General features: G+C 53.7%; 8 protein-coding genes across 8 annotated transcripts; 3 read left to right on the forward strand and 5 right to left on the reverse strand.

The window, feature by feature from the left end:
• Positions 1-74: 74 nt before the first annotated feature.
• On the reverse strand, positions 75-1,235 carry ARA2-1 (D-arabinose 1-dehydrogenase; the record flags this gene model as incomplete). Its single annotated transcript, XM_036646848.1, has 1 exon — positions 75-1,235. One exon carries the CDS (start codon positions 1,233-1,235, stop codon positions 75-77), a length of 1,161 nt encoding a protein of 386 aa, XP_036488877.1.
• Positions 1,236-3,296: 2,061 nt separating this feature from the next.
• Positions 3,297-5,548, forward strand: CDH-1-3 (Cellobiose dehydrogenase; the record flags this gene model as incomplete). The annotated part of the gene is made up of 5 exons (XM_036646849.1): positions 3,297-3,345; positions 3,398-3,659; positions 3,711-4,826; positions 4,877-4,977; positions 5,031-5,548. The coding sequence occupies 5 exons, from the start codon at positions 3,297-3,299 to the stop codon at positions 5,546-5,548; spliced, it is 2,046 nt and encodes a 681-aa protein (XP_036488635.1).
• A 1,590-nt stretch (positions 5,549-7,138) lies between these two features.
• On the reverse strand, positions 7,139-7,969 carry CGCS363_v015001 (uncharacterized protein; the record flags this gene model as incomplete). The annotated part of the gene is made up of 5 exons (XM_036646850.1): positions 7,139-7,234; positions 7,288-7,424; positions 7,484-7,615; positions 7,668-7,783; positions 7,833-7,969. 5 exons carry the CDS (start codon positions 7,967-7,969, stop codon positions 7,139-7,141), a joined length of 618 nt encoding a protein of 205 aa, XP_036488721.1.
• Positions 7,970-8,849: 880 nt separating this feature from the next.
• Positions 8,850-9,596, forward strand: gedE-1 (Glutathione S-transferase-like protein gedE; the record flags this gene model as incomplete). The annotated part of the gene is made up of 3 exons (XM_036646851.1): positions 8,850-8,886; positions 8,939-9,377; positions 9,425-9,596. 3 exons carry the CDS (start codon positions 8,850-8,852, stop codon positions 9,594-9,596), a joined length of 648 nt encoding a protein of 215 aa, XP_036487945.1.
• Positions 9,597-9,778: 182 nt separating this feature from the next.
• Positions 9,779-11,772, reverse strand: fsdR-5 (Fusaridione A cluster transcription factor fsdR; the record flags this gene model as incomplete). Its single annotated transcript, XM_036646852.1, has 5 exons — positions 9,779-10,220; positions 10,272-10,960; positions 11,008-11,276; positions 11,338-11,529; positions 11,595-11,772. The coding sequence occupies 5 exons, from the start codon at positions 11,770-11,772 to the stop codon at positions 9,779-9,781; spliced, it is 1,770 nt and encodes a 589-aa protein (XP_036487946.1).
• Positions 11,773-13,000: 1,228 nt separating this feature from the next.
• arp-6 (Actin-related protein 6) lies at positions 13,001-14,412 on the forward strand (the record flags this gene model as incomplete). Its single annotated transcript, XM_036646853.1, has 2 exons — positions 13,001-13,436; positions 13,508-14,412. The coding sequence occupies 2 exons, from the start codon at positions 13,001-13,003 to the stop codon at positions 14,410-14,412; spliced, it is 1,341 nt and encodes a 446-aa protein (XP_036488049.1).
• A 358-nt stretch (positions 14,413-14,770) lies between these two features.
• SR1A-0 (Spherulin-1A) lies at positions 14,771-15,534 on the reverse strand (the record flags this gene model as incomplete). Its single annotated transcript, XM_036646854.1, has 2 exons — positions 14,771-15,003; positions 15,060-15,534. The coding sequence occupies 2 exons, from the start codon at positions 15,532-15,534 to the stop codon at positions 14,771-14,773; spliced, it is 708 nt and encodes a 235-aa protein (XP_036487947.1).
• A 2,570-nt stretch (positions 15,535-18,104) lies between these two features.
• Positions 18,105-19,640, reverse strand: CGCS363_v015006 (uncharacterized protein; the record flags this gene model as incomplete). Its single annotated transcript, XM_036646855.1, has 2 exons — positions 18,105-19,128; positions 19,342-19,640. The coding sequence occupies 2 exons, from the start codon at positions 19,638-19,640 to the stop codon at positions 18,105-18,107; spliced, it is 1,323 nt and encodes a 440-aa protein (XP_036488663.1).
• Positions 19,641-22,291: the final 2,651 nt, after the last annotated feature.

Consider the following 22,291-nt stretch of genomic DNA (forward strand, 5'->3'; position numbering starts at 1 on the left):
GCTGTAACATGCCAAAGCTTTCCGGGCATCCAAACCTTTCCTTCCAGACATCATCTACACGTAAAGTGTGTTTACTACAGATGCGGCTCTGCGGCGGGAAGAGTTGCGTCGACTGCAGACTGTGCCCGCTGGTTCACAAAGCCCTCGTCAGGGCTGGCCCAGCTGTAGTTGCGCCACTCTCCCAGGGCAGGCCACATCTGTTCCGTTACCAGGCGCTGAATCTTCTCATAGCGACTTACCATCGAGCCCTGGTACTCTTTCTTTTCACCTTCGGCCTGGGTGCCCGAGAGATCGCGGAGCACAGCTTGAAAGTCGGCCCACGTTTCCTCTAGCTCCTTGACAGACGTGACACCCATGACGCTCACGCCGACCCTGGCAGGCCCGGCAAAAGTGGGCGGCAGGAACTCGGTGCCAAAGGCACCGCCTACGCGAGCCCAGTTGGCCATGGCCCAGTACAACGCGACGTCCTCCATCTTTTCGCCAGCACCCTCGGCAAAGGCGACCAGGCTCTTGCACAGCTTGCGCAAAGGGCCCGGGGCAGGATGCCAGCTGGCCATGGGCCCGTCGTCAACGCCGCGCGTTGTCAAGAGACCCATGCTCAGCATGCTCGCGTTCGTGACGACGTTGACGCCGGCATCCTTGAAGCGGGCGAGGACGGCGTCGGAGCCCAGGGTGTTGTTCTGCACGCAAAAGTGCGAAAAGGACTGCACGGCGTCCACGGGCTCGCCCGTCTCGCGGAGGATCTTCTCGGCGAGCTCGCAGAGGACGGGGACGGGGTACCCGCAGATGCCGACGTAGCGGACGAGGCCCTCGTCGCGCAGGCGGCGCAGTTCGCGGACAGCGGCGACGACTTCGTCGGGGGAGACGAACTCTGCGTCGTGGGTGTAGACGAGGTCGAGGTAGGACGTGTTGAGGCGCTCGAGGCTGCGGAGGACGGAGGCGCGGATCCAGGAGGGGGAGTAGTCGAACTCGGCGGGCGCGATGCGGCCTGCTTTCGTGACGAGGAAGTAGGACTCGCGCGGCGGGGAGAGGGTGCGCATTGCGGCGCCGAGGATGGATTCGGAGGGCCCGTAGTAGGGAGAGGTGTCGAAGGCCGTGATGCCGAGGGAGAGGGCGCGGGAGACGATTTCGACAGAGGGCATCTGCGAGGGGTCGGAGACGTATTGGTAGTTGAAGGTTGCCGTGCCGAGGATCAGAGGCGGCAGGACGGCGGACAGGGGGCGCGGGCTGGCCATGATGTTGGGGATATTATTATTTTTTTACTACACGTTAGGGAGATAATTGACTGGCAAAACTTGATGTGACTATTATCAAGGTAGTAAAGAGAACCTTGAGGGGCGTCGACAGTGTTTTGACAAAAAAGCGAGGCTGTCGCAGAAATCGGCGCAAAATCAAAAAGATCGAGCACGTCAATGATTAGTTTCTGGGGGTCCCAAGATGGATAGTCAGGGACCCCGCGTGTGTCCGAGTGCCCCGAATGCGATCTGCCCCGCCGGAAAGGTGGGGGAGGGACTCTAATCTTCTCTTATCCTGTCTCTGTTCGGACAGTGTTCCTTTGCTTTGCTTGAAGCGGAATGGGCTGGGTCGCGCATTCTTGGGGCTGGTAGTAGCTCCGGCGGGCAGGTGTGTTGTGCTGGACAGACGGAGGAGAGATGCTAGTTCCGAGGACCGAGACGCCGCTCATTACCACGCGTGATTGGCCATGTTTGTCATATCTCGCTCGCTGGCTGGATGCTGTTTGCTTCCGTTGTGAACAATGCCATTCATTGACCACGGAGGTGCCTCTGTGACTTGGTGATGTTGATGTGTCTACATCGCGATGGGGCATCCTCGATCTGGGGGAATGGGGCTGACGCCATGACTCGGCTGGACGAGTGACTTTTCTGAGCTGGTTTATCTAGGAGAGCCTGGTGTTATCGACGCGGGGCTGTCGCGTTGGCGCCGCTCGGGGTCATGGCGGTGAGTGATGGTGGGCATGGTTAGCATCGTGATGATAAGAGCTTGGGCGCGATGGAGATGCAATGGACGTCTCGCATCCAGGAACGTGGGTATGCTCTGGAAGAGATGCAATGAGGGGAATATGAAGGATCGATCATTCGACCCTGACAGCCAGTCACACAAGAGCCAAGCTGGATCTCGTGTTCCGCGTCATTCCCATCGATGCTTATGTAAGTGCTTCTGTCTGCCATATCTTATCACCCTGGTTGGCTTCTTTATCGATAAGATCAAACAAAACACGGAGATGCTCGTGGACGTCAACAACCTCCACCATACCTACCCATGGTGGTCAACTCCGCCGGGTCTTATTTGTGACCAATCCTGAGGTCTCTTCTTGTGGAGAGCATTCGTCAAGTCTCTCGCAGTCATTGAACGAAAGTCCCGAATAGCCTACCGCTTCCCGTGCACTTAACCGGATCAACAGCCTAAACTTAGACCTGTAACCTGTTCGGCTTTCGTCCCTGATGCCTTTCTACCCAAGAGGATGTGATCCGAAAATTGTGATATATCTCACTTGCCGTTTTAATCATCAGTTTGATGCCGATTACAGTCAGGGCGAGCTGCATCCGCCGTTTCTTTCCATGTCGCCACAATGTAATTCTACTAGGTACGCCTAAATAGTTCTCGAATTAATGCCTGGTTTGAGAAGCGAACTGCACCACCGATGACCTGGGTGTTACTTAATTTCTCTTGCATTTGCTACAAATGACCACCTCATGAGTAGAAGAAGTCTAGTGGACGTGATTCCGTAAACGATGGATTGGTTGTAATCTGCAGACCGTTTCCTTATGAAAGACATTGTGCGGCATCATCTCCATTCATGTCGTCGTCCGTCATGCCGGCAAGATATTATCACCCTCTTAAGCTGCCTCCGGATTCAAAAAGATGTTCTGGCAATACTACTAGGCCATTTCATCCGCCTTGGCCAATATTTGGCATTTGGAAACCCATATTAAAATCATACTTTTATCATGGCTCATGACACGATATGCTGGCAATGACCTCGTCTGCTTACATTCAGGTCTCTTCTGATTGCACAGTGTCCGTCAGGATTGTCGAGAGAGACTTTGAGATGTGCCCATTATCACGGCATATCTTGAAGCACAGGAGGATTCGACAAATGGTATTGACGCGCGCCACTCCATGATTCCGCTTTCCCAATTGAGGACGATATGGCCTCCAAGCTGAGTGTCTCCCCGAGAAAGCTATTTGAATATTAAGAGACCTCGCATTCCTTCACATACCACAATGAGATTCGGCACGGTTTCTTTGACGTCAAATGCCAACAGGTCTCCAACATGCGGCCGTCGCTGACCCCTCTCCGCACTTTTGCCTTGGCTGGCCTTGGTAAGCACTATCCTCTCTAGTTTGCAACAATATCAACTCAAAATCATGTTAGCTATTGCCCAAGAGCAGTCGACATACTGTGACAGCCTAGGTCGTTGCTTCTCATCGTATACCAACGAAGGCGGCATTACCTTTGGTATTGCTATTCCTGAGAGTGCCTCCGTGGGTCAATCTTACGATGCCATCGTTCAAATTACAGCTCCCATCGCGGTGGGCTGGGCTGGACTGGCATGGGGAGGTTCCATGACCTACAATCCGCTCACCATTGTATGGATAGACGGGAACGAAGTCACCGTTTCTTCACGCATGGCCTTGTAGGTACCACAATTACCCTCAGAGACGAATCAAGTGTTCATTATTTCCAGTGGTTACTTCACGCCACCCCCGTACGAGGACGCCGAGTACACAGTTCTCCCAGGCACTGTTCTCAACAACACCCATTACTCGGTCACCGCTCTTTGCAAAGGCTGCACTTACTTTGCGCCCCTCGGCAATGATCCAACTGCTCTGGATCCCAACGGAGAGAACTACCTAGCTTTTGCGTACTCGGGTGTCCCAGTCGACGACCCTTCATCCAACGAGACCACTTTTGGGATTCACGAGCGAACGGGACACTGGTATCATGACTTCAAGCCGGCGCAAGCTGCTGACTTTGACGAGTGGGCAAGCGGCAGCAGCGGGGGTGAGCCACCTGTTGGCACTACAACTGTGACCACTCTAGCGACAGCAACTTCAACTACCACGGTCCACAGTACTACCACCCTCCAGACTACAGTCACCAGAACCGGAGTCCCTCCCAGTAGTGCAGCATCAACTGTCTCATCTTCACGTGCCACGGTAACATCGTCTATCGTGTCCAGAGAGCCCGCGCTCCCTGTTCCCAATTCTTGTGCCGGTGTGAGCGCCTTCAGGTTCGGGTTCCAGACCGCCAGCGGATGGAGAGCTGTCAAGCTCGCCGGTTCTCTTTCTGGTCCTCGTGGCGTTGCGGTGGACTCACAGGGCAACCTTCTCGTGGTTCAGTCTGGAAGAGGTGTTACAGTCCATACTTTCGGTAGTGACGGCTGCATCTCGTCCTCCAAAACCTTGATCAACAACCCGTCTCTCAATCATGGAATCGGCTTCACGCCAGATGGGAAGACTCTCTATGTCAGCTCCATGACTACGGCCTGGTCGTTCACGTATGATGCCCAATCGCAGACTGTAAGTGGGCAAACCGTGGTCGTAAAGGGCATGCAGCAGGGCGGACACCCGACGAGGGCGCTTCTTATCCCCCCGGCCACGCCACACTTGCTTGTGATTCAGCAAGGCTCATACAGCAATTTTGACTATGAATCACTTAACAAAGGCGTTGCGCGGGCCGTTGTCAAGGTGTTTGACTTGCGCAGCGTGCCCTCCGGAGGCTACACATACAACACTCAAGGGTGGTTCCTGGGCTGGGGTCTCCGCAACGAGGTGGCCCTCGCCGCTGACGGAAACAATATGTGTGTTTGAAGTATGTCTTCTTTATCCGATAACGCTGACTGTGATGTAGGATCTGGGGTGTGGAAAACAGCGGAGATGACTTCGCCCGCACAGTGAATGGCAGGAGCTACGACATTCACAACGATAATCCTGCAGAGGAGCTGAACTTCCGTAAGTTTATTTACTAATAATCCATTATACTTCTATCTCGCTAACACCGATAGTTGGCGACCCTTCCAAGCCAAATGATGACTGGTACGGTTACCCAACCTGCTTCACTGTTTGGGAGCCCTCCGTCATTACGGATAAGTCTTTCAGGGTCGGCCAACAATTTGTCGTTGCGCCGAACAGCACCTTCAACGATGACACCTGCACGTCTCGTTCCATCGCGCCTCGACTTTCAATACAAGCCCACAGTGCGCCCATTGGGTCCGTCTTTGACCAAACTTTCCAGAACCTATACGTCACGCTACACGGGTCTTGGAATAGGTCCCCTGCAACGGGATTCAAGGTGTCTGTTGTCCCATTCACAAAGCTCTCAAATGGTCAATATGACCCCGTAGCGCCTCCAGACTCAAAGAACGGCTACAGTGATATCTTTTGGAGCACGAATGTGGGCAGCTGTACTGGAGCGACGTGTTTTAGGCCGTCTGGTATCACTTGGGACCGTCAGTTTTCGAGGTTGTTCGTTGCTAGCGATAACACCCAAGAGGGGGAGCTGTTCATGCTGGTTAAATCATAGCTAGAAATAGGAACACGCATGGGGGAGTTAAGGTAACAATGTTGACACCCGACTTCCTCCTGTTGGCGGTGAAGTCGCTCAATCCGTTTTTCACCATTGCAGAGCACAAATCAGATCTCAATTCCAGGTGTCTCGTCTTTGGAAGTTGCAATAAATGCCAATAAATGGTTCCATGGTAGTCTTTACTGCCAAGACGACAACAGCCGACACTCACAATAGCCGGGACATGTTGCGGAACCACAAGCGCCGATTTTCCCCATTACGCCAGGTAGGAGGAATGGGGACTCTGCTCCGAGTATATGATGCGTTTCGGCATCTTTGACGAATACCCGTCGGTCAATGCGGTCCGAGCCGCAGTATATTAAATGACCAAGGGTCTAGGAAATGCAGTCTTGTGACCCGAGACTATTGCCTGGTAGGTCGGATGCGCCACTGTACACAGGTTCGAACCATGAACGCCATGAGTCGCAGAGGACTGGTCTTTATTCACCGCCTAGATCTTAGTGATCGTAGATTAACCACTCGTCTGAGGGTACTGAGTGTGGATGACGACTCGGAGCGACGCGATAACAACGAAAAGTGACCTCAGTTCACCGGGATCACTGAGGATGAGAGGGTTACCATGGCTGCTGTTCTCCAAGACAGCTTCCAGCGCCGCATATTGGGTGAGGAATTGGCCTTGGAGGGCGATCAGCTGGTTCGGGAACGTCGCCAACCGTCCTAATGGCAATACTTTGGAGAAGGTGATGGATGGTATACAAGCCCCATCACCCACGAGCCTCGGGGCAACAAGCGTCTCTCCGGCATTTCGAATGCGCACATTGGCTCCTGCTGCCAACTGATTCAATGTTGTAAACTTCTTTGGTAGCTGGGTTGCCACGTGTCACCGCCAGCTTTTCACTAGCCATGTTTTCATTAAAAGTCACGGGGCGCAGGATTATATTGGCTTCAGAACTTTTATCGTCAATGTTGTCGCAGGACCATTTAGGAGAAACGTTCTTTCACCTTTGGGAGATGGCAAGGGGCCTGAGCACAACAACCCTTGATCTCCTGCTTCGAGCGACTCTTGAATTGAGCGGGCGAATGTTTGGAAAAGTTTCGGTGATTGAAAGTCCAGGTATTCTGGATGAGATCCATGATTTGGATTGAAATAGTGAGAGTGGCCGCGTTGATAGATGCTATTGGTTCTAGTTGCCCCGAGCTTTCATGCTTTCCGGGATGTCGCGACACCAAGATCTGGATACGGTGCGACGAAATGTCCGAAAGTACCGTCTTGGCATCAGGGATGCAGCAAACTTTCTGACAGAGACGAGCGAGGGAACAGTTACAACAGACAATAGCATCAGGAGCAACGCGAAGTATGGCACTTGAATTAGTCTATTTGTAACCTACAGGAAAGCATGAAGATCGCCCCCAAACGCGGCCTGTAGATCTATGAGTGCAGCTAACTAAATTGGGTCAATGTCCTCCAAAGAAATGAAATTCGCTCTGCTATGAAATACTTCGCCATGCTCTCGATCTGAAAATGCGCAGAGTTGGGATTTTGAACAAGTTGCATGCGGGGAGTTTTCAGGGGTTTCCACCGAGAAGTCACTGGGGGATCCCTTGAAGAAGTTCCTCGAGGCTACCAGAGGTAACCACAGTGGTCTTCTCACACAGCTCAGGGGGGCAGTTTTCCTCATATGCCTATCGAAATTTTAGTCAACAACATGATACGTTCGGTTCTAGATCATGCTTACATATAACGTTCCAGGCTTTCCGGTGCAGTCGTCTCTCAGAGGTACGTGCCTGGTGACCGATTCAGCAAGAGAGGTCGGACTCCAATTGAAAACCAAAGGAGCGAGTGGCTCGGCCTCGCGGTATTGGTTGATGTTCTCTGTGTCAAGGATCAGTCACTCGACTCCAAAACGTTTAGGGGAAGCGGCAGCATGATACCTTCAAAGCGGTTGACAAGCTCCAGCATGGTCGAGTTCCTAATACCCCATCCCACGCCGGTGACTCCCCAACGTCTGCCCTTCATGCGGTCTGCAATGTTGGAAGCCGGTTGGTCGGGTCCTTGGAAGAGAACTGTGCTCCATCTTTTAGTTCCAGTAACATGTATTCTTCCCGTATAACGCACCATAGACATTGAATCCAGCCTTAACGAGGTTTGCAGTGTCGTTGCGCAAAGCAATGTCAGTTTGAACCGGATCAAAACCTCTAGAGAGGACAAGTGGATGGTACGCCGTAAGTCCGCTATAGACACGTTAGAAAGTCGAGGGAACCCTTCTCTCGTTCAACTCACGTGTAGAACACGTTCACCTCACCGCAGGTTGCGTTGGTGGGGAAGGTTATCTTAGGTGTCGGGATCGGGTCGCTGGCATTCGGTGCAGTCAGAGCACATCCAGCAGCAACGCAGACAGCTCGGTTGAAGAGGACCATGATGGGAAGCTTGAAGTATACGTTTCGGAAGGAAGTTACAGAATCTTGGGAAAGATGAATGGATTAAACTGCAGACAATGAGTCTGAGTCGAAACTTCAGCATATCGAAGTCGAGGATCCTGAATCTATCTTATAGCTAATTTTCCGAGATACCATGTGTCGCAGATGCTGAACACTTGATCTTTACTTCCTAACATGCTAGAATGCTTCGTCCATCTCCGGTAAACCAGCAGAGTCATCACCAGAGCATCTCGATATCCACTTCGGGCGCACTTTTCGGACGTTTCGGATGGTCGAAATGCGCGACTCGCCGCTGTGCCTTCCAAAGCTCCTTGACGCAAGACCAAGCATCGCAGCGAGGCCAAAGCAGGAACTTCGCGAAGTCAATTGCACTTGCAAGGTATCACTTCTGGGCATCGCAACAAGATTACTCCTGAAGCTCCGTAGTGTGGCGTTAGCTGCCGTATCTAGGCCGGTCCGCTGGTTGTCTTCCGGTTGACTAAGCGGGATCGTCTTCTGGCCGTAGTTGTCAAGATGCGGTCAATATTCGAGTCGGAGATGGCCGGAGAGCGGATCACAGAAGGATTTGAGAATCGATTTCAAACCAAGGGTGCATTTCTAAGCCGGAATCTACCAATGGTTGCAGCTCACCTTCTAACAGGACGGACACGGACTTCTTGGCCACTTTCATCCGAACACCTCATGACGATGGAGCTCGCTGCGGAGCTCAAGGCATAGGTCAAGGCGCAAAGTGTGATATTTAAAGTGCATGGCTATGAGACTCCCATCTTCAACAGTACTACCAACAACACTTGTCTCGATACCAAAGATTATCATTCTCCAGGCCACTTTGGAACACGGCACCATACGCAGCGCAGCTATGTCTCTGATTAAGCCGGTCACTGTATATGTCCTAGGTACGCCTTAGGCACACGCGTAGATGGAAGACTGTGGGCTAACAGGTTGTAGGAGGTGGCCCGAACCCCTTCAAGGTCTTGATCACCCTGGAAGAGCTTGGCATTCCATATGAAAAAATCGAGGTCGAGGACGTTAAGAGCGAAGCATTTCTCAAGCTAAACCCCAACGGTCGTACCCCAGTAATCACAGATCCCAACAATGACAACTTCACACTATGGGAGTCTGGCGCGATTGTCGAGTACCTGGTCGAGAAGTACGATGCGCTGGGGAGTTTGACCCTCAAAGACAAGAATAGCAGATGGCTGCTGCAACAGTATCTACACTTCCAAATGTCGGGACAAGGCCCCTATTACGGACAGGCGGTGTGGTTTTACCGACAGACCGAAGACATCCCAACCGCCAAGCACAGGTACATCGAGCAAGTCTTGAGAGTATTCGGCGTCTTGGACGGAATTCTCAAGGACAGGGAGTATCTCATTGGTGGCAAATGGTAGGTACATTGGCCCCGACATTGCTACAAGGTGCTTACCAGTCTAGCACCTACGCCGATCTATCCTTCATCCCGTGGAACCGGGTGGCTCTTGGAGCACCGTTTTTCAAAGACGAGCTCTGGGAGAAGCATGAGGTTAAGACTCGCTTTCCTCATTTCTTGGCATGGCATGAACGCCTCAATGCCAGGCCGTCGGTCAAAGCTGCCTATGGAGCCTGAGGTGAAATCTTTGTAGGTGTCTGGCTCGTAGCCCCATGCAAGGTGGCGGACTAGACATCGTAGATGGGAAGGAGCATATTATAATGCGCAAGTATGTGATGGACTATGGGTGGTCGAAAGAATTATACTACATTGGTATTTGTACATAAAGCTACGATAATACATGTACGTAAATGATTGCCTCACAGATTGCCATCAATCATGCTATCTGGTGGCAAATTCCAATCGACTATTTGCAAGAATCCAGCCGAGAGCCAGTTATGGCTACCGTGGGATATGCCCTCCCAGTTGTCCTGGTCAATTGCTTCAGGGACCGGGAGAACAGGCACAAACTCTTCATTTCCATTACCCTTGTCCATGGTCAAGCTCAGACCATTGAGAGCTGTGCCGAGGGGTTCCTGCACCGCGTTTGGTGGATCCACGACAACAGATACTGCTACTTCGTACAATGCCTTGATGATGTGGTAGGAGGCAATCTTCTGGTGGTTCACGTCATACCTTTCGTAGAACGAGAGGACGAGTTTGATCAGCTCGATATCCTGTGCCGCTGTGGCGGACGTCTTGTTCTCGATGATATTGATGAAGAGAATGTCGACGCTCCAAGCTACCTGATAAAGAAGGTATCTGGCCTGAGTCAGTATGGCCGGGCAGTCTATCCATTGAGGTGCTACTAACATTGTGAAGGGATGGTCGATGTGGTGGTAGTTCAAGAGTGATACAGCCCCACGAGCAGCATTGACGCAGATAGCAACGCTGGGGCGCAGAAAGTCCATGTCCTGCGCAGACAATGGCATTCTAAGCGCCGCCGAATGAACTGCTACCACCAACTGGAAGTACACGAAGTGCAAGACACTCAATGCCATCAACCTAGCATGATTGTCATCATCCAGAGAGGCACCTGACTGCTTCGGGCGAATCATTTCGGGGATACTATCCCGCCATTCCTGAAGCTCTCTATCCAGGAGGCCAATTTCAGATTCTAGGGCAGTCGCTGACGTCGGGCTGTTCAGATACAGTCTTGAGTAAATTCGGCCCTGGATTTGTGCTAGCTTGACTTCCTGCCGAAAGTAGTTGAGAACGACGTCGCCCGGATAGTAAAAGAAGCCATAGCAGTCCAAGGGATACTCTTCGGGCAAGTCAACGAGGAAGTTATCAGTGATTAGAGGCGGCTTCCCAATCCGTAGCATTAAGTCATGATCAAAGATGTAGGCTTGCCAGAACAGACGCCGACGATGTTGGATTTCCGAGTCGCTTAGGCCGGGATGGTTGCTATGGTAGTAACCTCCTAGGAGGAGAGACTGTGTTGCTAGAGCCAGAACAGAAACAGCAATGTGGTTTTCGGCGGTAAAAATGAAATGGGACACCTGCATCGTCAATACTGCAACTCAATACCGCTGGATAACAGACTCACCAGCGCAAGGAGAGCCCCTATGGTCATGGGGCAGGGTGAATGCAGCATGGCGGTAGGTATGAGGGCCATGGCATTATGCAAATATTTCTCATGTTCTCGTGTGCCGTGGAGCAAATCTCGTTTTCGATGAGGGTGCAGGAGGATGGTGTATAGGGCTATCTTCCAACCGATGCTGCTTGACGATTGTCCATGTAGATACGACTGAACCGCGGCGCGGACTGACGACTCATCAAAGAATTTGATGTGCCGGTTGAGAGTGAGGAAGAAGTCTAGGACGCGAACAGATCAGTCGAATTGATGACTTGTTTGGTTTTGAATAAGGCAGCATACCTTTCATGCATTCCGCCACAACAAAGTCCGATGGGAAGGAGTCAGTGGCTGTCGAAACATAATTGAGGGTTCTTTGAGGCGGGATGCTATTGATTTGGTCTAGAAGTCCACGGGCAACGCCAGAGAAACGCTTGTCCCCAACCAACGTGTCAATTTTCTCCATGCCCTCGGCCGAGAAAAGCAAACAAGAACCTGTTGGCTTGGTCAACTACTAGTTCCCATGTAGCTAAGCTGACGTTCATGAAGTTGATACGTACCACCGGCGCCGATGGCAGCTTCGGGCATAGCGTCAGCGTGGAACAGCTTCGGCCCAGATGAAGTTGTGCTTGACGGGGATGTCAGACTCGGATCGGGCTGTGGTGGGTTCTGTGCCGGCGACGTCTTCATCCATGTGGAATGGTCAGTAGTGGCGCCATTTGACGAGGCCTCGCTCATGGCCCGAGGCTGGGCCTCCTGAACCGATTGTGGTTCCTGCAGGTCTTTGACCAAGCGCTCTATCTGAGCTAGTCTTGCGGTGACATTTTCATAGAGTCTCTCTCTGGACAGGGGCGATCAAGGTTAGTCGGTTGGTTGTGGTTTTGGGATACGCGGAAAGTAAGGCAGGCAAGCAGGCAGGCAGGTTGGTGACTAACGTCTTTTCTTTCCGAGGATTGTTCTTCTTTCTTTGAGGCCAGACGCAGTCCTGGCCGTATCGTTCGCAGGTGGAGCATATTGGTTTCCGGTGGTCGCACTTTACCTAATCATTCAGTTGGCACATGGAGCGTACCAAAAGAGAGAATGGCTAATATCAAACCTTGCGACGTCGGCATGACGAGCACGAGAGAGATGGAAGCCTCACGGCCGCTGTGAAAGAGTCGGCTTCCGGGACTTGCGGTCTATGCTGGGATTGCATCGTAGTAGGGCTTCGGAAGGACATTCAAAAAAGCCCTGCGATTGAACATGTGTTCCGGCGCTCTCGACGGTCAAATGTTCGGCAGTGGTTTGTTGAGAAGTGGAAAGATGGGTAGATGGTGGATGTTCGGAACCTGCCGACTAACATGAAAGACACAGACGGACGTATCGCCTGCCATCGGACAGGAAAAGTTCCGTCCGACGTTTTTAATGTGGTTCTCGCTCTCGCTTTTAGAGAAAAAGGCTTGGCTTCCGTTAAAAAGGGTTGCATTCCGTTACAAAAGACTATCTGCTAGAGCCCAATCCGCGGCGCGAGCATAAAGAAAGTTTACCAGGGTGCCAGATCCCTACATAATGCCCACTTGCCGTAGGAAGAACGAAGTGCACAATATCGTCGAATTATACGCAGTAATTATGCGTTGTACGAATACCATGGCACTACGATGGATTGGGTTCAGTTTTATGTGATACCTACCTACCTCACCTCATCCATGCCGGGCACGGGCATCTGTCAGGATAGCCCGGACAGCTGGGACCAGCTGTGGCACGCTCACCGGCACACCGACAGTCCGGAAACACTTCCGGAGCTCCACACCGGTACCTGTCGGTGAGTAGACCAATTGGAGTCGACGTTGAACTTTTCGCTGTTCCAACTGTTCCAACACCGAACGGCTCTCTCCACGCCCGGCTTAAGCCCACCCAGGTTGCCGTCGAAGGCGGCGCGTCGACCGATAGCCAGCTTCAGCGTCTCACGACTACGCACATCGTCACGATGGCGGGTGGTCGCAAAAGCAAATCCTCGGGCCCCGCGCCTCCATCAAGAACGCTCGTCCTCGACAACGGCGCGTCCACCATCAAGGCTGGCTTCGTTTCCGACGAGCTCACCGAAGACCCGCGAATCATCCCCAACTGCATCGCCCGCGATCGAGCAAGAAAGGTCTACGTCGCGTCAGACCTCGAGAAATGCCGAGACTTCGGAGAAATTCAGTTTCGCAGACCCGTCGAGAAGGGCTTCATCGTCAATTGGGAAGCCCAGAAGGAAATCTGGGACCACGAATTCTTCGATGACAAGGCGCCGCAAAAGTGCGACCCGACCGAGACGAGGCTGCTGCTCACAGAACAGCCCAACTCACTGCCTATTTTGCAGTCAAACTGCGACCAGGTTGTCTTCGAGGAGTACCAGTTCGCTAGCTTCTATAGAGGCACAGGTAAGTCCCTCCACTGTTCCATGTCTCGCCCAAAGGCGTCGGTCGGCCATGAGCTAACTGCCATGCTTCAGGTGCCTCGTTCAATGCGTACCACGATATCCAAGGCATTCTCCAAACCCCTCGAGACCCGAACACTGTCCCCCAGCTTCCGGCCGAAGTTGTCCTCCTCATCGATTCGGGCTACTCCAACACCATCGTCACTCCTCTCCTCAACGGTCGGCCCCTCCAGTCGGCCGTTCGCAGACTCGACGTAGGGGGGAAGCTCTTGACGAACTACCTCACCCGCCTTCTCTCCCTTCGATACTACGACATGCGAAACGACACCTACATCGTCAACGAGATCAAAGAACAAGCCAGCTACGTTTCGCTAGACTTCAATGGTGACCTCGAGAAGACATGGAAGGGAACCCGGGGCGAGAAAAGAGAGCCATACATGACCGGGGCGGGCATCGCCAAGGACTACGTCCTGCCTGACTTTCACACCCGTACCAATGGCATCGTCCGAGACTTTGACCCGGCAAATCATACCAAGGCGAAGAGGAAGGCGGCAGCGGACAACAACGAGGATGTTCTTACCTTGCGCAACGAACGCTTCTCCGTACCTGAGCTCCTCTTCCAACCTTCTGACATTGGCCTCCGCCAGCCCGGTCTTGCCGATGTCGTCATGCAATCGCTCTCCGAGCTGCCCATTGGCCTGTGGCCAGGTCTGCTGGCCAACATTGTGGTTGTCGGCGGCAATGCCTTATTCCCGGGCTTCATCCAGCGACTCGAGAAGGAGTTGGTTAAGAGGGTTCCGGACGCCTGCATTGTCCGCGTCGCAAATCCTGTCGACCCCATCACGAGCACCTGGTACGGCGGTGCCAACCTGGCGAAGCACCCCGACATTTTGAAGTACTCTGCCACAAAACAGGAGTACGAAGAGTACGGCGGGGCCTGGATCGCTCGAAAGTTCGGTTCAGGCAGCACAGCCGAATAAATCATTGTGCTCTACGATACATTACGGTAACCCTACTGTCGAAAAGGACATGCCTCTCAAAAAACCGCCCCAGGAACATTCCACTCTGGCGTAAACCAGCTGCTAAATACCCCCGATGCATAAGTCTATGAATCAAAAACAACCAACTGCTATGCGTGTACAAAGAGAACAGTCTTGGGAATATCAAATGCGCCACCACCCGAACAATACCTCCCAAAGAGACTTCTGGTGCTGTGTAAACCCTCCGATGTCATGCGGTAGAGGAAAGAACTTGATGGAGGGTTGGATGGATGGCCTAGCGCGATCGTCAGTCCAAGCATTCAATGGTAACAAGGGTTGAGGTCATACTACAGACTACCTACTTGGAGCCTTGAGCCTCGCATCGTTTCAGGCATTCGGCAGACCCAATAGAGGCGCCGGTACCGACAGCCGGAATGTCGCGTCTGAGCTGGACGAACTTGGCGGACAGAGGATTCCCTCCGAATGCGGCGGCAACCACACTTTGAGGGAGATCGAACAAGCCATTCGCGACGTTATGTGTCCCGGCATCCTCCGAACTGAGAGCTGAGATGAGGGTAGCGTTTCCACAGCCTAAAGAACACATGGTTAGTCTCTGTTCTCGCATTGCCTCAGTAGCGGAAACTTACCAGTATTGGACATAGTATGTAGACTCCCCTGCGGGAAAAGAGTCATCATCCCAGGCTCCAGCAGCGTCTTAACGACGCGTGCGCCGTTTTCCAGAGTCATGTATGTCTCGGTAGTCCCTTCAACCGATACGACGTAGTTGGAGGCCCTGGCATGGTAGTGAGGTGGCAGCATGGCGCAAGGGCCGAGGCTGATCCAGGCCATGCTCATGCCGTTGCCAACAGTTGCTGGGAAAGTGGCCGCGTTGGCGTTGACCACACCGCCGGGGCTGTTGGTGTGGAATGCATGCGAAAAGTAGTTGAAGGTCCAATCCTTGTCGTCTGGCAGTATCTTGAGCTTGTCGAGCTCTGTCGGGCTGGACTTCAGAGATTTGACAACATCCGGGTACAGAACCTCGTCAGTGGCGATGGCACTCGCTACGAGTAGCCCAAAAATGATAAAAAAGACTGTTTTTGGCGACATTGAAGCGGCGATCATGTTGGACGAAGTGAACAAGGTTAAGGCGACCAGAAAGGCGACCAACTCAATCGTGAATATCCCGTCTAGACCGTTCGTCCTCTGGCGGACTAGGACGAGGCGACCTTTTATCAGCCGATCCCTGACTATGTCCCAGACGGCTTTGTGTTGTTACTAGAGCCCCAACTGGCCTCGTGAGGCGCTCTTCAGCAATGGAAGCTGCGCGAGGGGGAGAAGCGCGGGGATCGAAGAGACTCAAGCAGACTCAATGACGTCGAATCAAAACACCGGAACGCTTTCCGGACGGAGCACAAAACCCACTGACACCCTCATTCGGGCGACGAGGTGCTACTTTCCCATCCTTCTGTATCTTTGAAGATCAAGGAATCCATCCATTGCTGACGAATGAGGATGACCGATCCTCTAGAGTTCTCCTCAGAGATCTCGATCGCTCCTGTAGGTCTGTCGTACGCGAGACCCTGGAAGTAGAGAGGACTCTGGACGCCTGATCCCTGAAACTCTCGGTGCTCAGTACGAGGCGAGTGTGCAACTCGCCACCCCGCCATCTGCACGGCGAGGAGCACACGGGAACCATGGTAAAGTGGTTAGCCATGTCACATCCCGGTATGTAGCTCAAAATGTGCGGCCGAGCTGCCTGGAGATGATACAGCCGTGCACGCCCTACTTTTACAGCTGTTCCACTGCTTTTTCTGCTGCGCAGTACTGCAGATAAGTCTGCCCTTGAGCAAATGATCTGATGACACCGTGAAAGAAAAGGGTTTGAACCAGCTGATGGCATTACCTTGCAAATGCATCTTAGGGCAACCTGATAAGCTCACTCGGTCTTCGGTAAAAGGTGAATTGGAAGCGGATACTTAGGTGCTCTTCGGGTCAGATGGTGTAACCAACGGGTCTTTTGCTAAGCAAACTCAAGTCGGTATTCGGCTGCAATTTGTTTGTGGGGGAGTGCAAGATGTTGAGTACGAAAGACTCCACCTTCTGATCAGTGTGTGTCTAGTGTTGTTGACAGGTTACCCATTCCTGGCGAGATGAGCATTTGTACACGCTGAGGCGCCGTCGTATACCTTGTGGTCTGCCACTCGTGACATTGAGAGCATGGTGTCTGAGGCGAGCCGTTTCCCTGTTTCTGAATTAACAGTGCGGATGAGGCTACCCGCCACGTAACGTGGATATGAAAAGGAACCTTCTCCGGCGTCTCCGAGGCCGCCGGTCTGTCAGGCTGATGCGATATATGATCTTCAATCCTCACCGACTCTCCATCATAGGAATCGTCAGCAGCGATATGAGTCAAAATCACCCCGTGATGCTGGTCGTGACAGACATGGCGGAGGGCATAATCGTATAAGCCTCATCCATATCGCTACGCCGACCTTCCGCGACGACTTCCGAGTCATTCGAGTCCACACCCAGTAAGCACCTGTCAGTTGGAGCCAAATGCCCGAGACATCTCCTAATACCTCGTGACGAACCCAGGTCTGCCTTGTTTGCCACTTGCAATCCTTTCGAGGGGAGGAAGGGTCGAAGCAACCGAGTACCATCTCATGCCCAGAAGAATGCCGACAAACCTACCATCCCGGACTGTCACGCTGCAAAAGAAGGGAGAGATACTAGTCAGAATTTAGACACATATGACCGAAATATAATTGAGATAGTCTATTATATCGATAGGTCTTGGCATTTGACGCCTTGAAAACGCTTCGCATCAATGAAGGGTATCTCACGAGAAACACATCACCGCTCGCTGACGAGAACCCACGTCCTCTGCAACCACCGCCGGAGGGAACTAAGCCAGGTACGAAAGCATTCGCCAAAGCCCGGGCTCACGGGCCCAGCCTTGAGATGAGCCAGAAAAACGAGAGGGAGAACGGTGTCACGTCCCAGTGACATATTGGAGTGGAGTTGTTTGGCACAGGAAAGAAGGGAAAAGATCAGGACCGAAACCGCAGGCCTTTTCGGGTTGGTTCCGTTGGGAAGCATTCCCCTTCAATGGGTTGCCGCTTACACGGCAAGGGGCTCAGGGCCCGGGTCGTATGGATGATTTTACAGGTGTCGCAAGAAGCGTCCTCGGCTTGAGCACCCTGCGCAAATACGTCAGTTGCTTCCTTAGAATTTTGCGAGGTGGGGGGTTGTTGTACAGTCACACTGGATATCCAAGGTCAGCAGGGCCACACAACGACGAGTGCCGAGGGGTTTACTTACGAAAGTCGAGGTCGAGCCCTCATTATGAACTAGGCAGTAGCCGCCACAGCAGCCTCTGCAGAGCCTCTGGGTGCGTTCGATGCAATCGTGACACTGTTTCTTGTCGTCAGTTGGGGTCCATGATCGGCAGAAGTCTCAAGTCTAGACTCGACGACGACGGTTCCGACTTACATTGCTCCCGCACTCCCAGCAACTCTTAGTGATACGAGCCTATGTCGGATGTCGGTCAGCGTCGTAATATCCAGCGATCTTGTGGACGGTGGCAAATTCAGCAAGCAGGCGCAAGATGCATAGGAACATAGACAGCATTGTGGCATACACTTTGGAGCAGACTACGCCGGACAAGAATAGGAAAAACCGTCCGGCCCGGCCTAGCGTAGCGCATCGGTGACCTCGCTTGCGGTGCATTTCGGGAAGCATATGCCGTTTCGTACCTTGATCTTGGGCTGGCTCTGTTGCTCCTCATGCTGGACCCAGGCACCTCCCTCGGCGTCGACAATGATCACATCGGTTTCGGCGAGCTCGATCGCGGTACTGGGCGTTTGATAGCACTCCTCGCACCACCACTTGTTGCAGCCGGCGCAGTAGCGTTCGCGGAGGCAATCGAGGCATCGCGCAACGAACGAGTCGGTCGAGGTCGAGCCGGTCCCGGTTTGCGGAGTCGTTGCCGCCTTGATCGAAGACGTCAAGACGGGCGGCGGGGCCAGAAGCGGGCGATGGCTTGCCGGCGTGTCCTTGTGAATAGTCATTCCCTCGGGGGCGGCGCCGCAGCCGGCGCAACCGCCCAGAGCAACAGTCGCGACGGCCCAATGGCGCGCCGAGCCCGGAACCCTTACCTTGCCGTAGGCCGGGGAGTTGAAATGATGAGGTCCGGAACACGGTACGGCATCGAAGGCGATAATACCGTGGCAGTCGACCAGGGTGTTGGCCCACTCCTCAACGAGCGGGCGAGTGATGATGCGGCCCTTTTTCTGGTACCACTCATCGCCCTCGCTGCGAAGGGAGGAGCTCAACGCCTGCTGCGACTTGGCATTCCACCCTGCGCTGATCTGCGCGGCGGCCGAGACCGCAGCGGCAGACGAGACGCCTGATGCCGTCATCGGGGGCAGCTTGCTGTCTGGCGCTCCAAAGATGTACAGGCCCTTCAGTCGGGGCATACCCTCTGGTCGCGAGGGCCTGCAGGCATGTTGAAGAGAGCCGCAAAGCCTGCGCTCGTTGAGGTTCTTTGCGCCGCGGACGGATAGAATGCGAACACTGTAGCTCGGGTCGTGAATGATTTCGTGGCAGAGCTCGGCGGTGACGGACAGGCCGTCAAGCACTAGCGTCTGCACATCTTGAAGGATGTTTCGGCGGCGGATGCTCGAGAAAATGCCTCTCAGCGGGCCAGAGTAGAAGCTGTTGGGGCATCGTCGCGTCAGTATTGGAGTTTTGCGATTCAAGTGTCATGCGATCCTCCGCAGTGGAGACTGAGGCCGCTTTGCGACCGGTAATGACGCCGTTGAACGGCCGTTGAAGAGCCGTTCGGAGCTTCGGAGGAAGCTCAAGATGGGGCTGGATTGGGAAAAGGACGAGAAAAGGAAGGTGAAAAAAAAAAAAAAAACCACGCACTCATCTTCGGTCAGATTCTCGTCAAGTTGAACGTTGCGCCATACTTCGCCACCGCGGTCGATACCATCAATGTCAAACTGCGCTGTGCGGACCTGGGTGAGGTCGAGATGTCTGAACACGCCCGGAGTGTGGGTGACGAGATCTCGGAAGCTTCGGCTCGTGGATGCGAGACTCAGACGATCATGGGCAGAGAGATGGGGAGCTGTGTGGGCGAGGATGAGAGGATTGTAGAGGAGATTGATGAGACTTGTGGGTGGGTTCTCGTAAAGCGTGTAGGCGTCGTCGACGTCCTGGAGCATGTTACGGCGAACGCGCGCGATGGGGTGATTTGGGGGAGCTGAGGTTCTGGGTGTTATGCGACGGCCGGAAACCACGAGGGCTTACGGCGATCAGACTGGAGGGTGAGATGTGTTGCTTGTGGTGTTTTGTTGGAGGGAAAGAAAGAGAATGCGACAGCAACCTCAGAGCTGAAGATGTCCGTCGTCTCGAAGGGTGATCGGGGGGGGGGGGGGGGGGGGGGGGGGGGGGGATCGCTGGCGCGCAATCTCTCGGTCTCGGCTTCTGGACGGTGACGTTGGCGGCGACTTGTTTACATGGGGCTGAACGTGTTGAGAGCTTTGCTTAGTGTTAGTTGACGTGAAGGACCATGTCAAGAGACATATCCTCGAGGGAAGACGTGTCGGTCTAAATATCTACGCCATTCGAACCTTGCCAGGCACAGGAAATGCGGACGGCGGGCTAGTGTCCGGGGCAAGCAAGGCAAGACAAGAAACGTGGGAGTGTCCATCCATCTGCTACGGTAAATTACTATTCTGGACCGTGAGGGTGAGGGTGGTAGCTTTGCGGTGAAGAGGTACTCCGTGAAGCGCGCAAGCAAGGCAAGGCCATGTACACGGCGAGCAAGGGACCTTGGACCTTGAACTTTGGGTCGACCGCACCGTCAGTAAGATGCGCCGAGAGATGCAGCACGGGCGGGCTAGAGCCCAGCAGGCTAGACCGGTCTAAGATCCAAGTGGATGAACGTCCAAGTTGCCCACCCAGATGATACCCTGACTGATGTACTCTACTCGGCATGCCCTCCACTCTGCTGTACTCTCGTTTGCTGTGTTTCGCAAAGACGCTGAAATAGCTCCATGGAAGGGAGGGGGAGGAAGAGAGTGAGTACGTAGGAGAGGCGCGCATCAGTAACAGGGGAGGATTCCACATGTACCCCGGTACAAACGGGCAGTGACATGTCGCCTTCCTCAGCAGGGCAGGTGTTGTCGTCGGCAGAAAGTGGTAGCGTGGTAGTATCTGGGGTTGGCCCGGTTGGGTCGGACCCTGAAAGAAGGATCGGCCGTGTCCAGTGGATGGGGTCATTGAGGGCCATTGGAGCAGAAGGGGGGAAAGGATAGTGCGGTTGAAACGGAAGAGCTTCAACCCGCCGTCTGGTGCGGTCTTGGCAGATGCAGAGCAACAGAGGAGGTCCGCTGCGCTGGCACGTCGAGGTCGAAGCTGTTCTGTCTGAGTCTCCGTGCCATGCATGCTCATAGTTATGCTGCCAAGAGTCGCTGTCTGTAGGAGAGGAGAGTGGCGGCAACGGTAACAGAACAAGAGTATGGAACGGACCGAAAGGTGAGGCAACAGATGGGGGGACACGGCAAGGGGTGGTCTAAAGTTGGCGAGGATGGGCGTGGATGAGACTGATGGGATGGGCAAACATGGACCATTGAGAGAAAAGGGGGGAAGAGGTGGTGAGGTGTGTTGTTGAGATGAGGTGAGGCGGCACTGAGCAGCAGCAGCAGCAGATGCTGCTGCATCAGGTCAGGCGGCGCGGCGGTGCACCCAAAGATCCCATCAAAAATGAGCATCTGTCTTTTTGGCGGCTGTAGAAAGTGAGCCCAGATACGCATATCCGCGAATGATGGGCCGAGATAACCAGAGGCCGCTTGCCATTAGAAGATGAGATTCGTACGGCTAAAAGAGACCATTGGAGAGAGCGGATGACAGGTCTCCCTGGCTCGGCTGGGCACCCATCTCAACTACTTGGTAGACTGTGGAGGCTAGAGCTACTGGCCTTCGCCTACACTCTTCTCGTCCCATCGGATCCTTGAGGCTTATTAGATGCCGCGTAAAGAAGAAGAAGGAAAAACGAGATCCAAGCTCCAATGAAGGTGTTCGAGCTGGGCGTGTCTTGCAAGTGTTACATGTCCAAATTAGCCGCTCCAACCGCTTAAACCTGCCCTGGCTGACGTGGTTGCAGGCAAGTCAGTCCGCTGTTCTCCCTCCGCCCCGTAGTTAAGGTTCCTCCGCTCGCTATTCGGTATTGGCGACCGAAATACCTACATGCAGCGGCGGCTGGGGAATCTCTTGACTTTGAGATTCATGTCATGCAGCCAGTGACGGGCGATGGGTAGCTCTGCCGGAACTACCTACCTAGATCAACATGTCGAGTAGGGTTCAAGTGCTGATTGGCCTCTCAACTCGTTTGACTCGGACTAAAGAGGGGAGTGCATGGGGGTCTTCAGGCTTCCGCCGCTCCGCTCTGGAATTGAGGGCAGACTATGTCTCGCGCCATCTCTCTTGCACCCCAGAGCAGCAACGACAACCACCACCACCACCACCACCACCACCACAACACACCAAACCTACTCCAGTAAACCGGGGTAAGCGGCACGCCACAGTGGGATGCCCCTTGCTCGGTTGTCGACACGAACTGCTCAATCTGCTGGCGGGTTTGATCACGTTGCTCCTAGTGTTGTTACGGATACAGCAGCAGGATGATGAGTCCCTGGGCGGCGCCGTTGTTCAGTGGGATGAGGTGTCGGGCACAGCGGCATGTTGCAGCAGTAGCAGCAGCCGCCAGACGGACGTGTAAGGCATCCTCAGTGGATGTTGGGGGTTCGCCATGCCTATTTTAGGGAGTGTTTCGGCGCGTTGATCCGCTAGCCAGGCCTGCCCCGGGGGTCAC

The sequence above is a fragment of the Colletotrichum siamense genome, assembly GCF_013390195.1.
Source record: "Colletotrichum siamense strain Cg363 chromosome Unknown KSG_Cg363_contig10, whole genome shotgun sequence".
NCBI classification, from domain to species: domain Eukaryota; kingdom Fungi; phylum Ascomycota; class Sordariomycetes; order Glomerellales; family Glomerellaceae; genus Colletotrichum; species Colletotrichum siamense.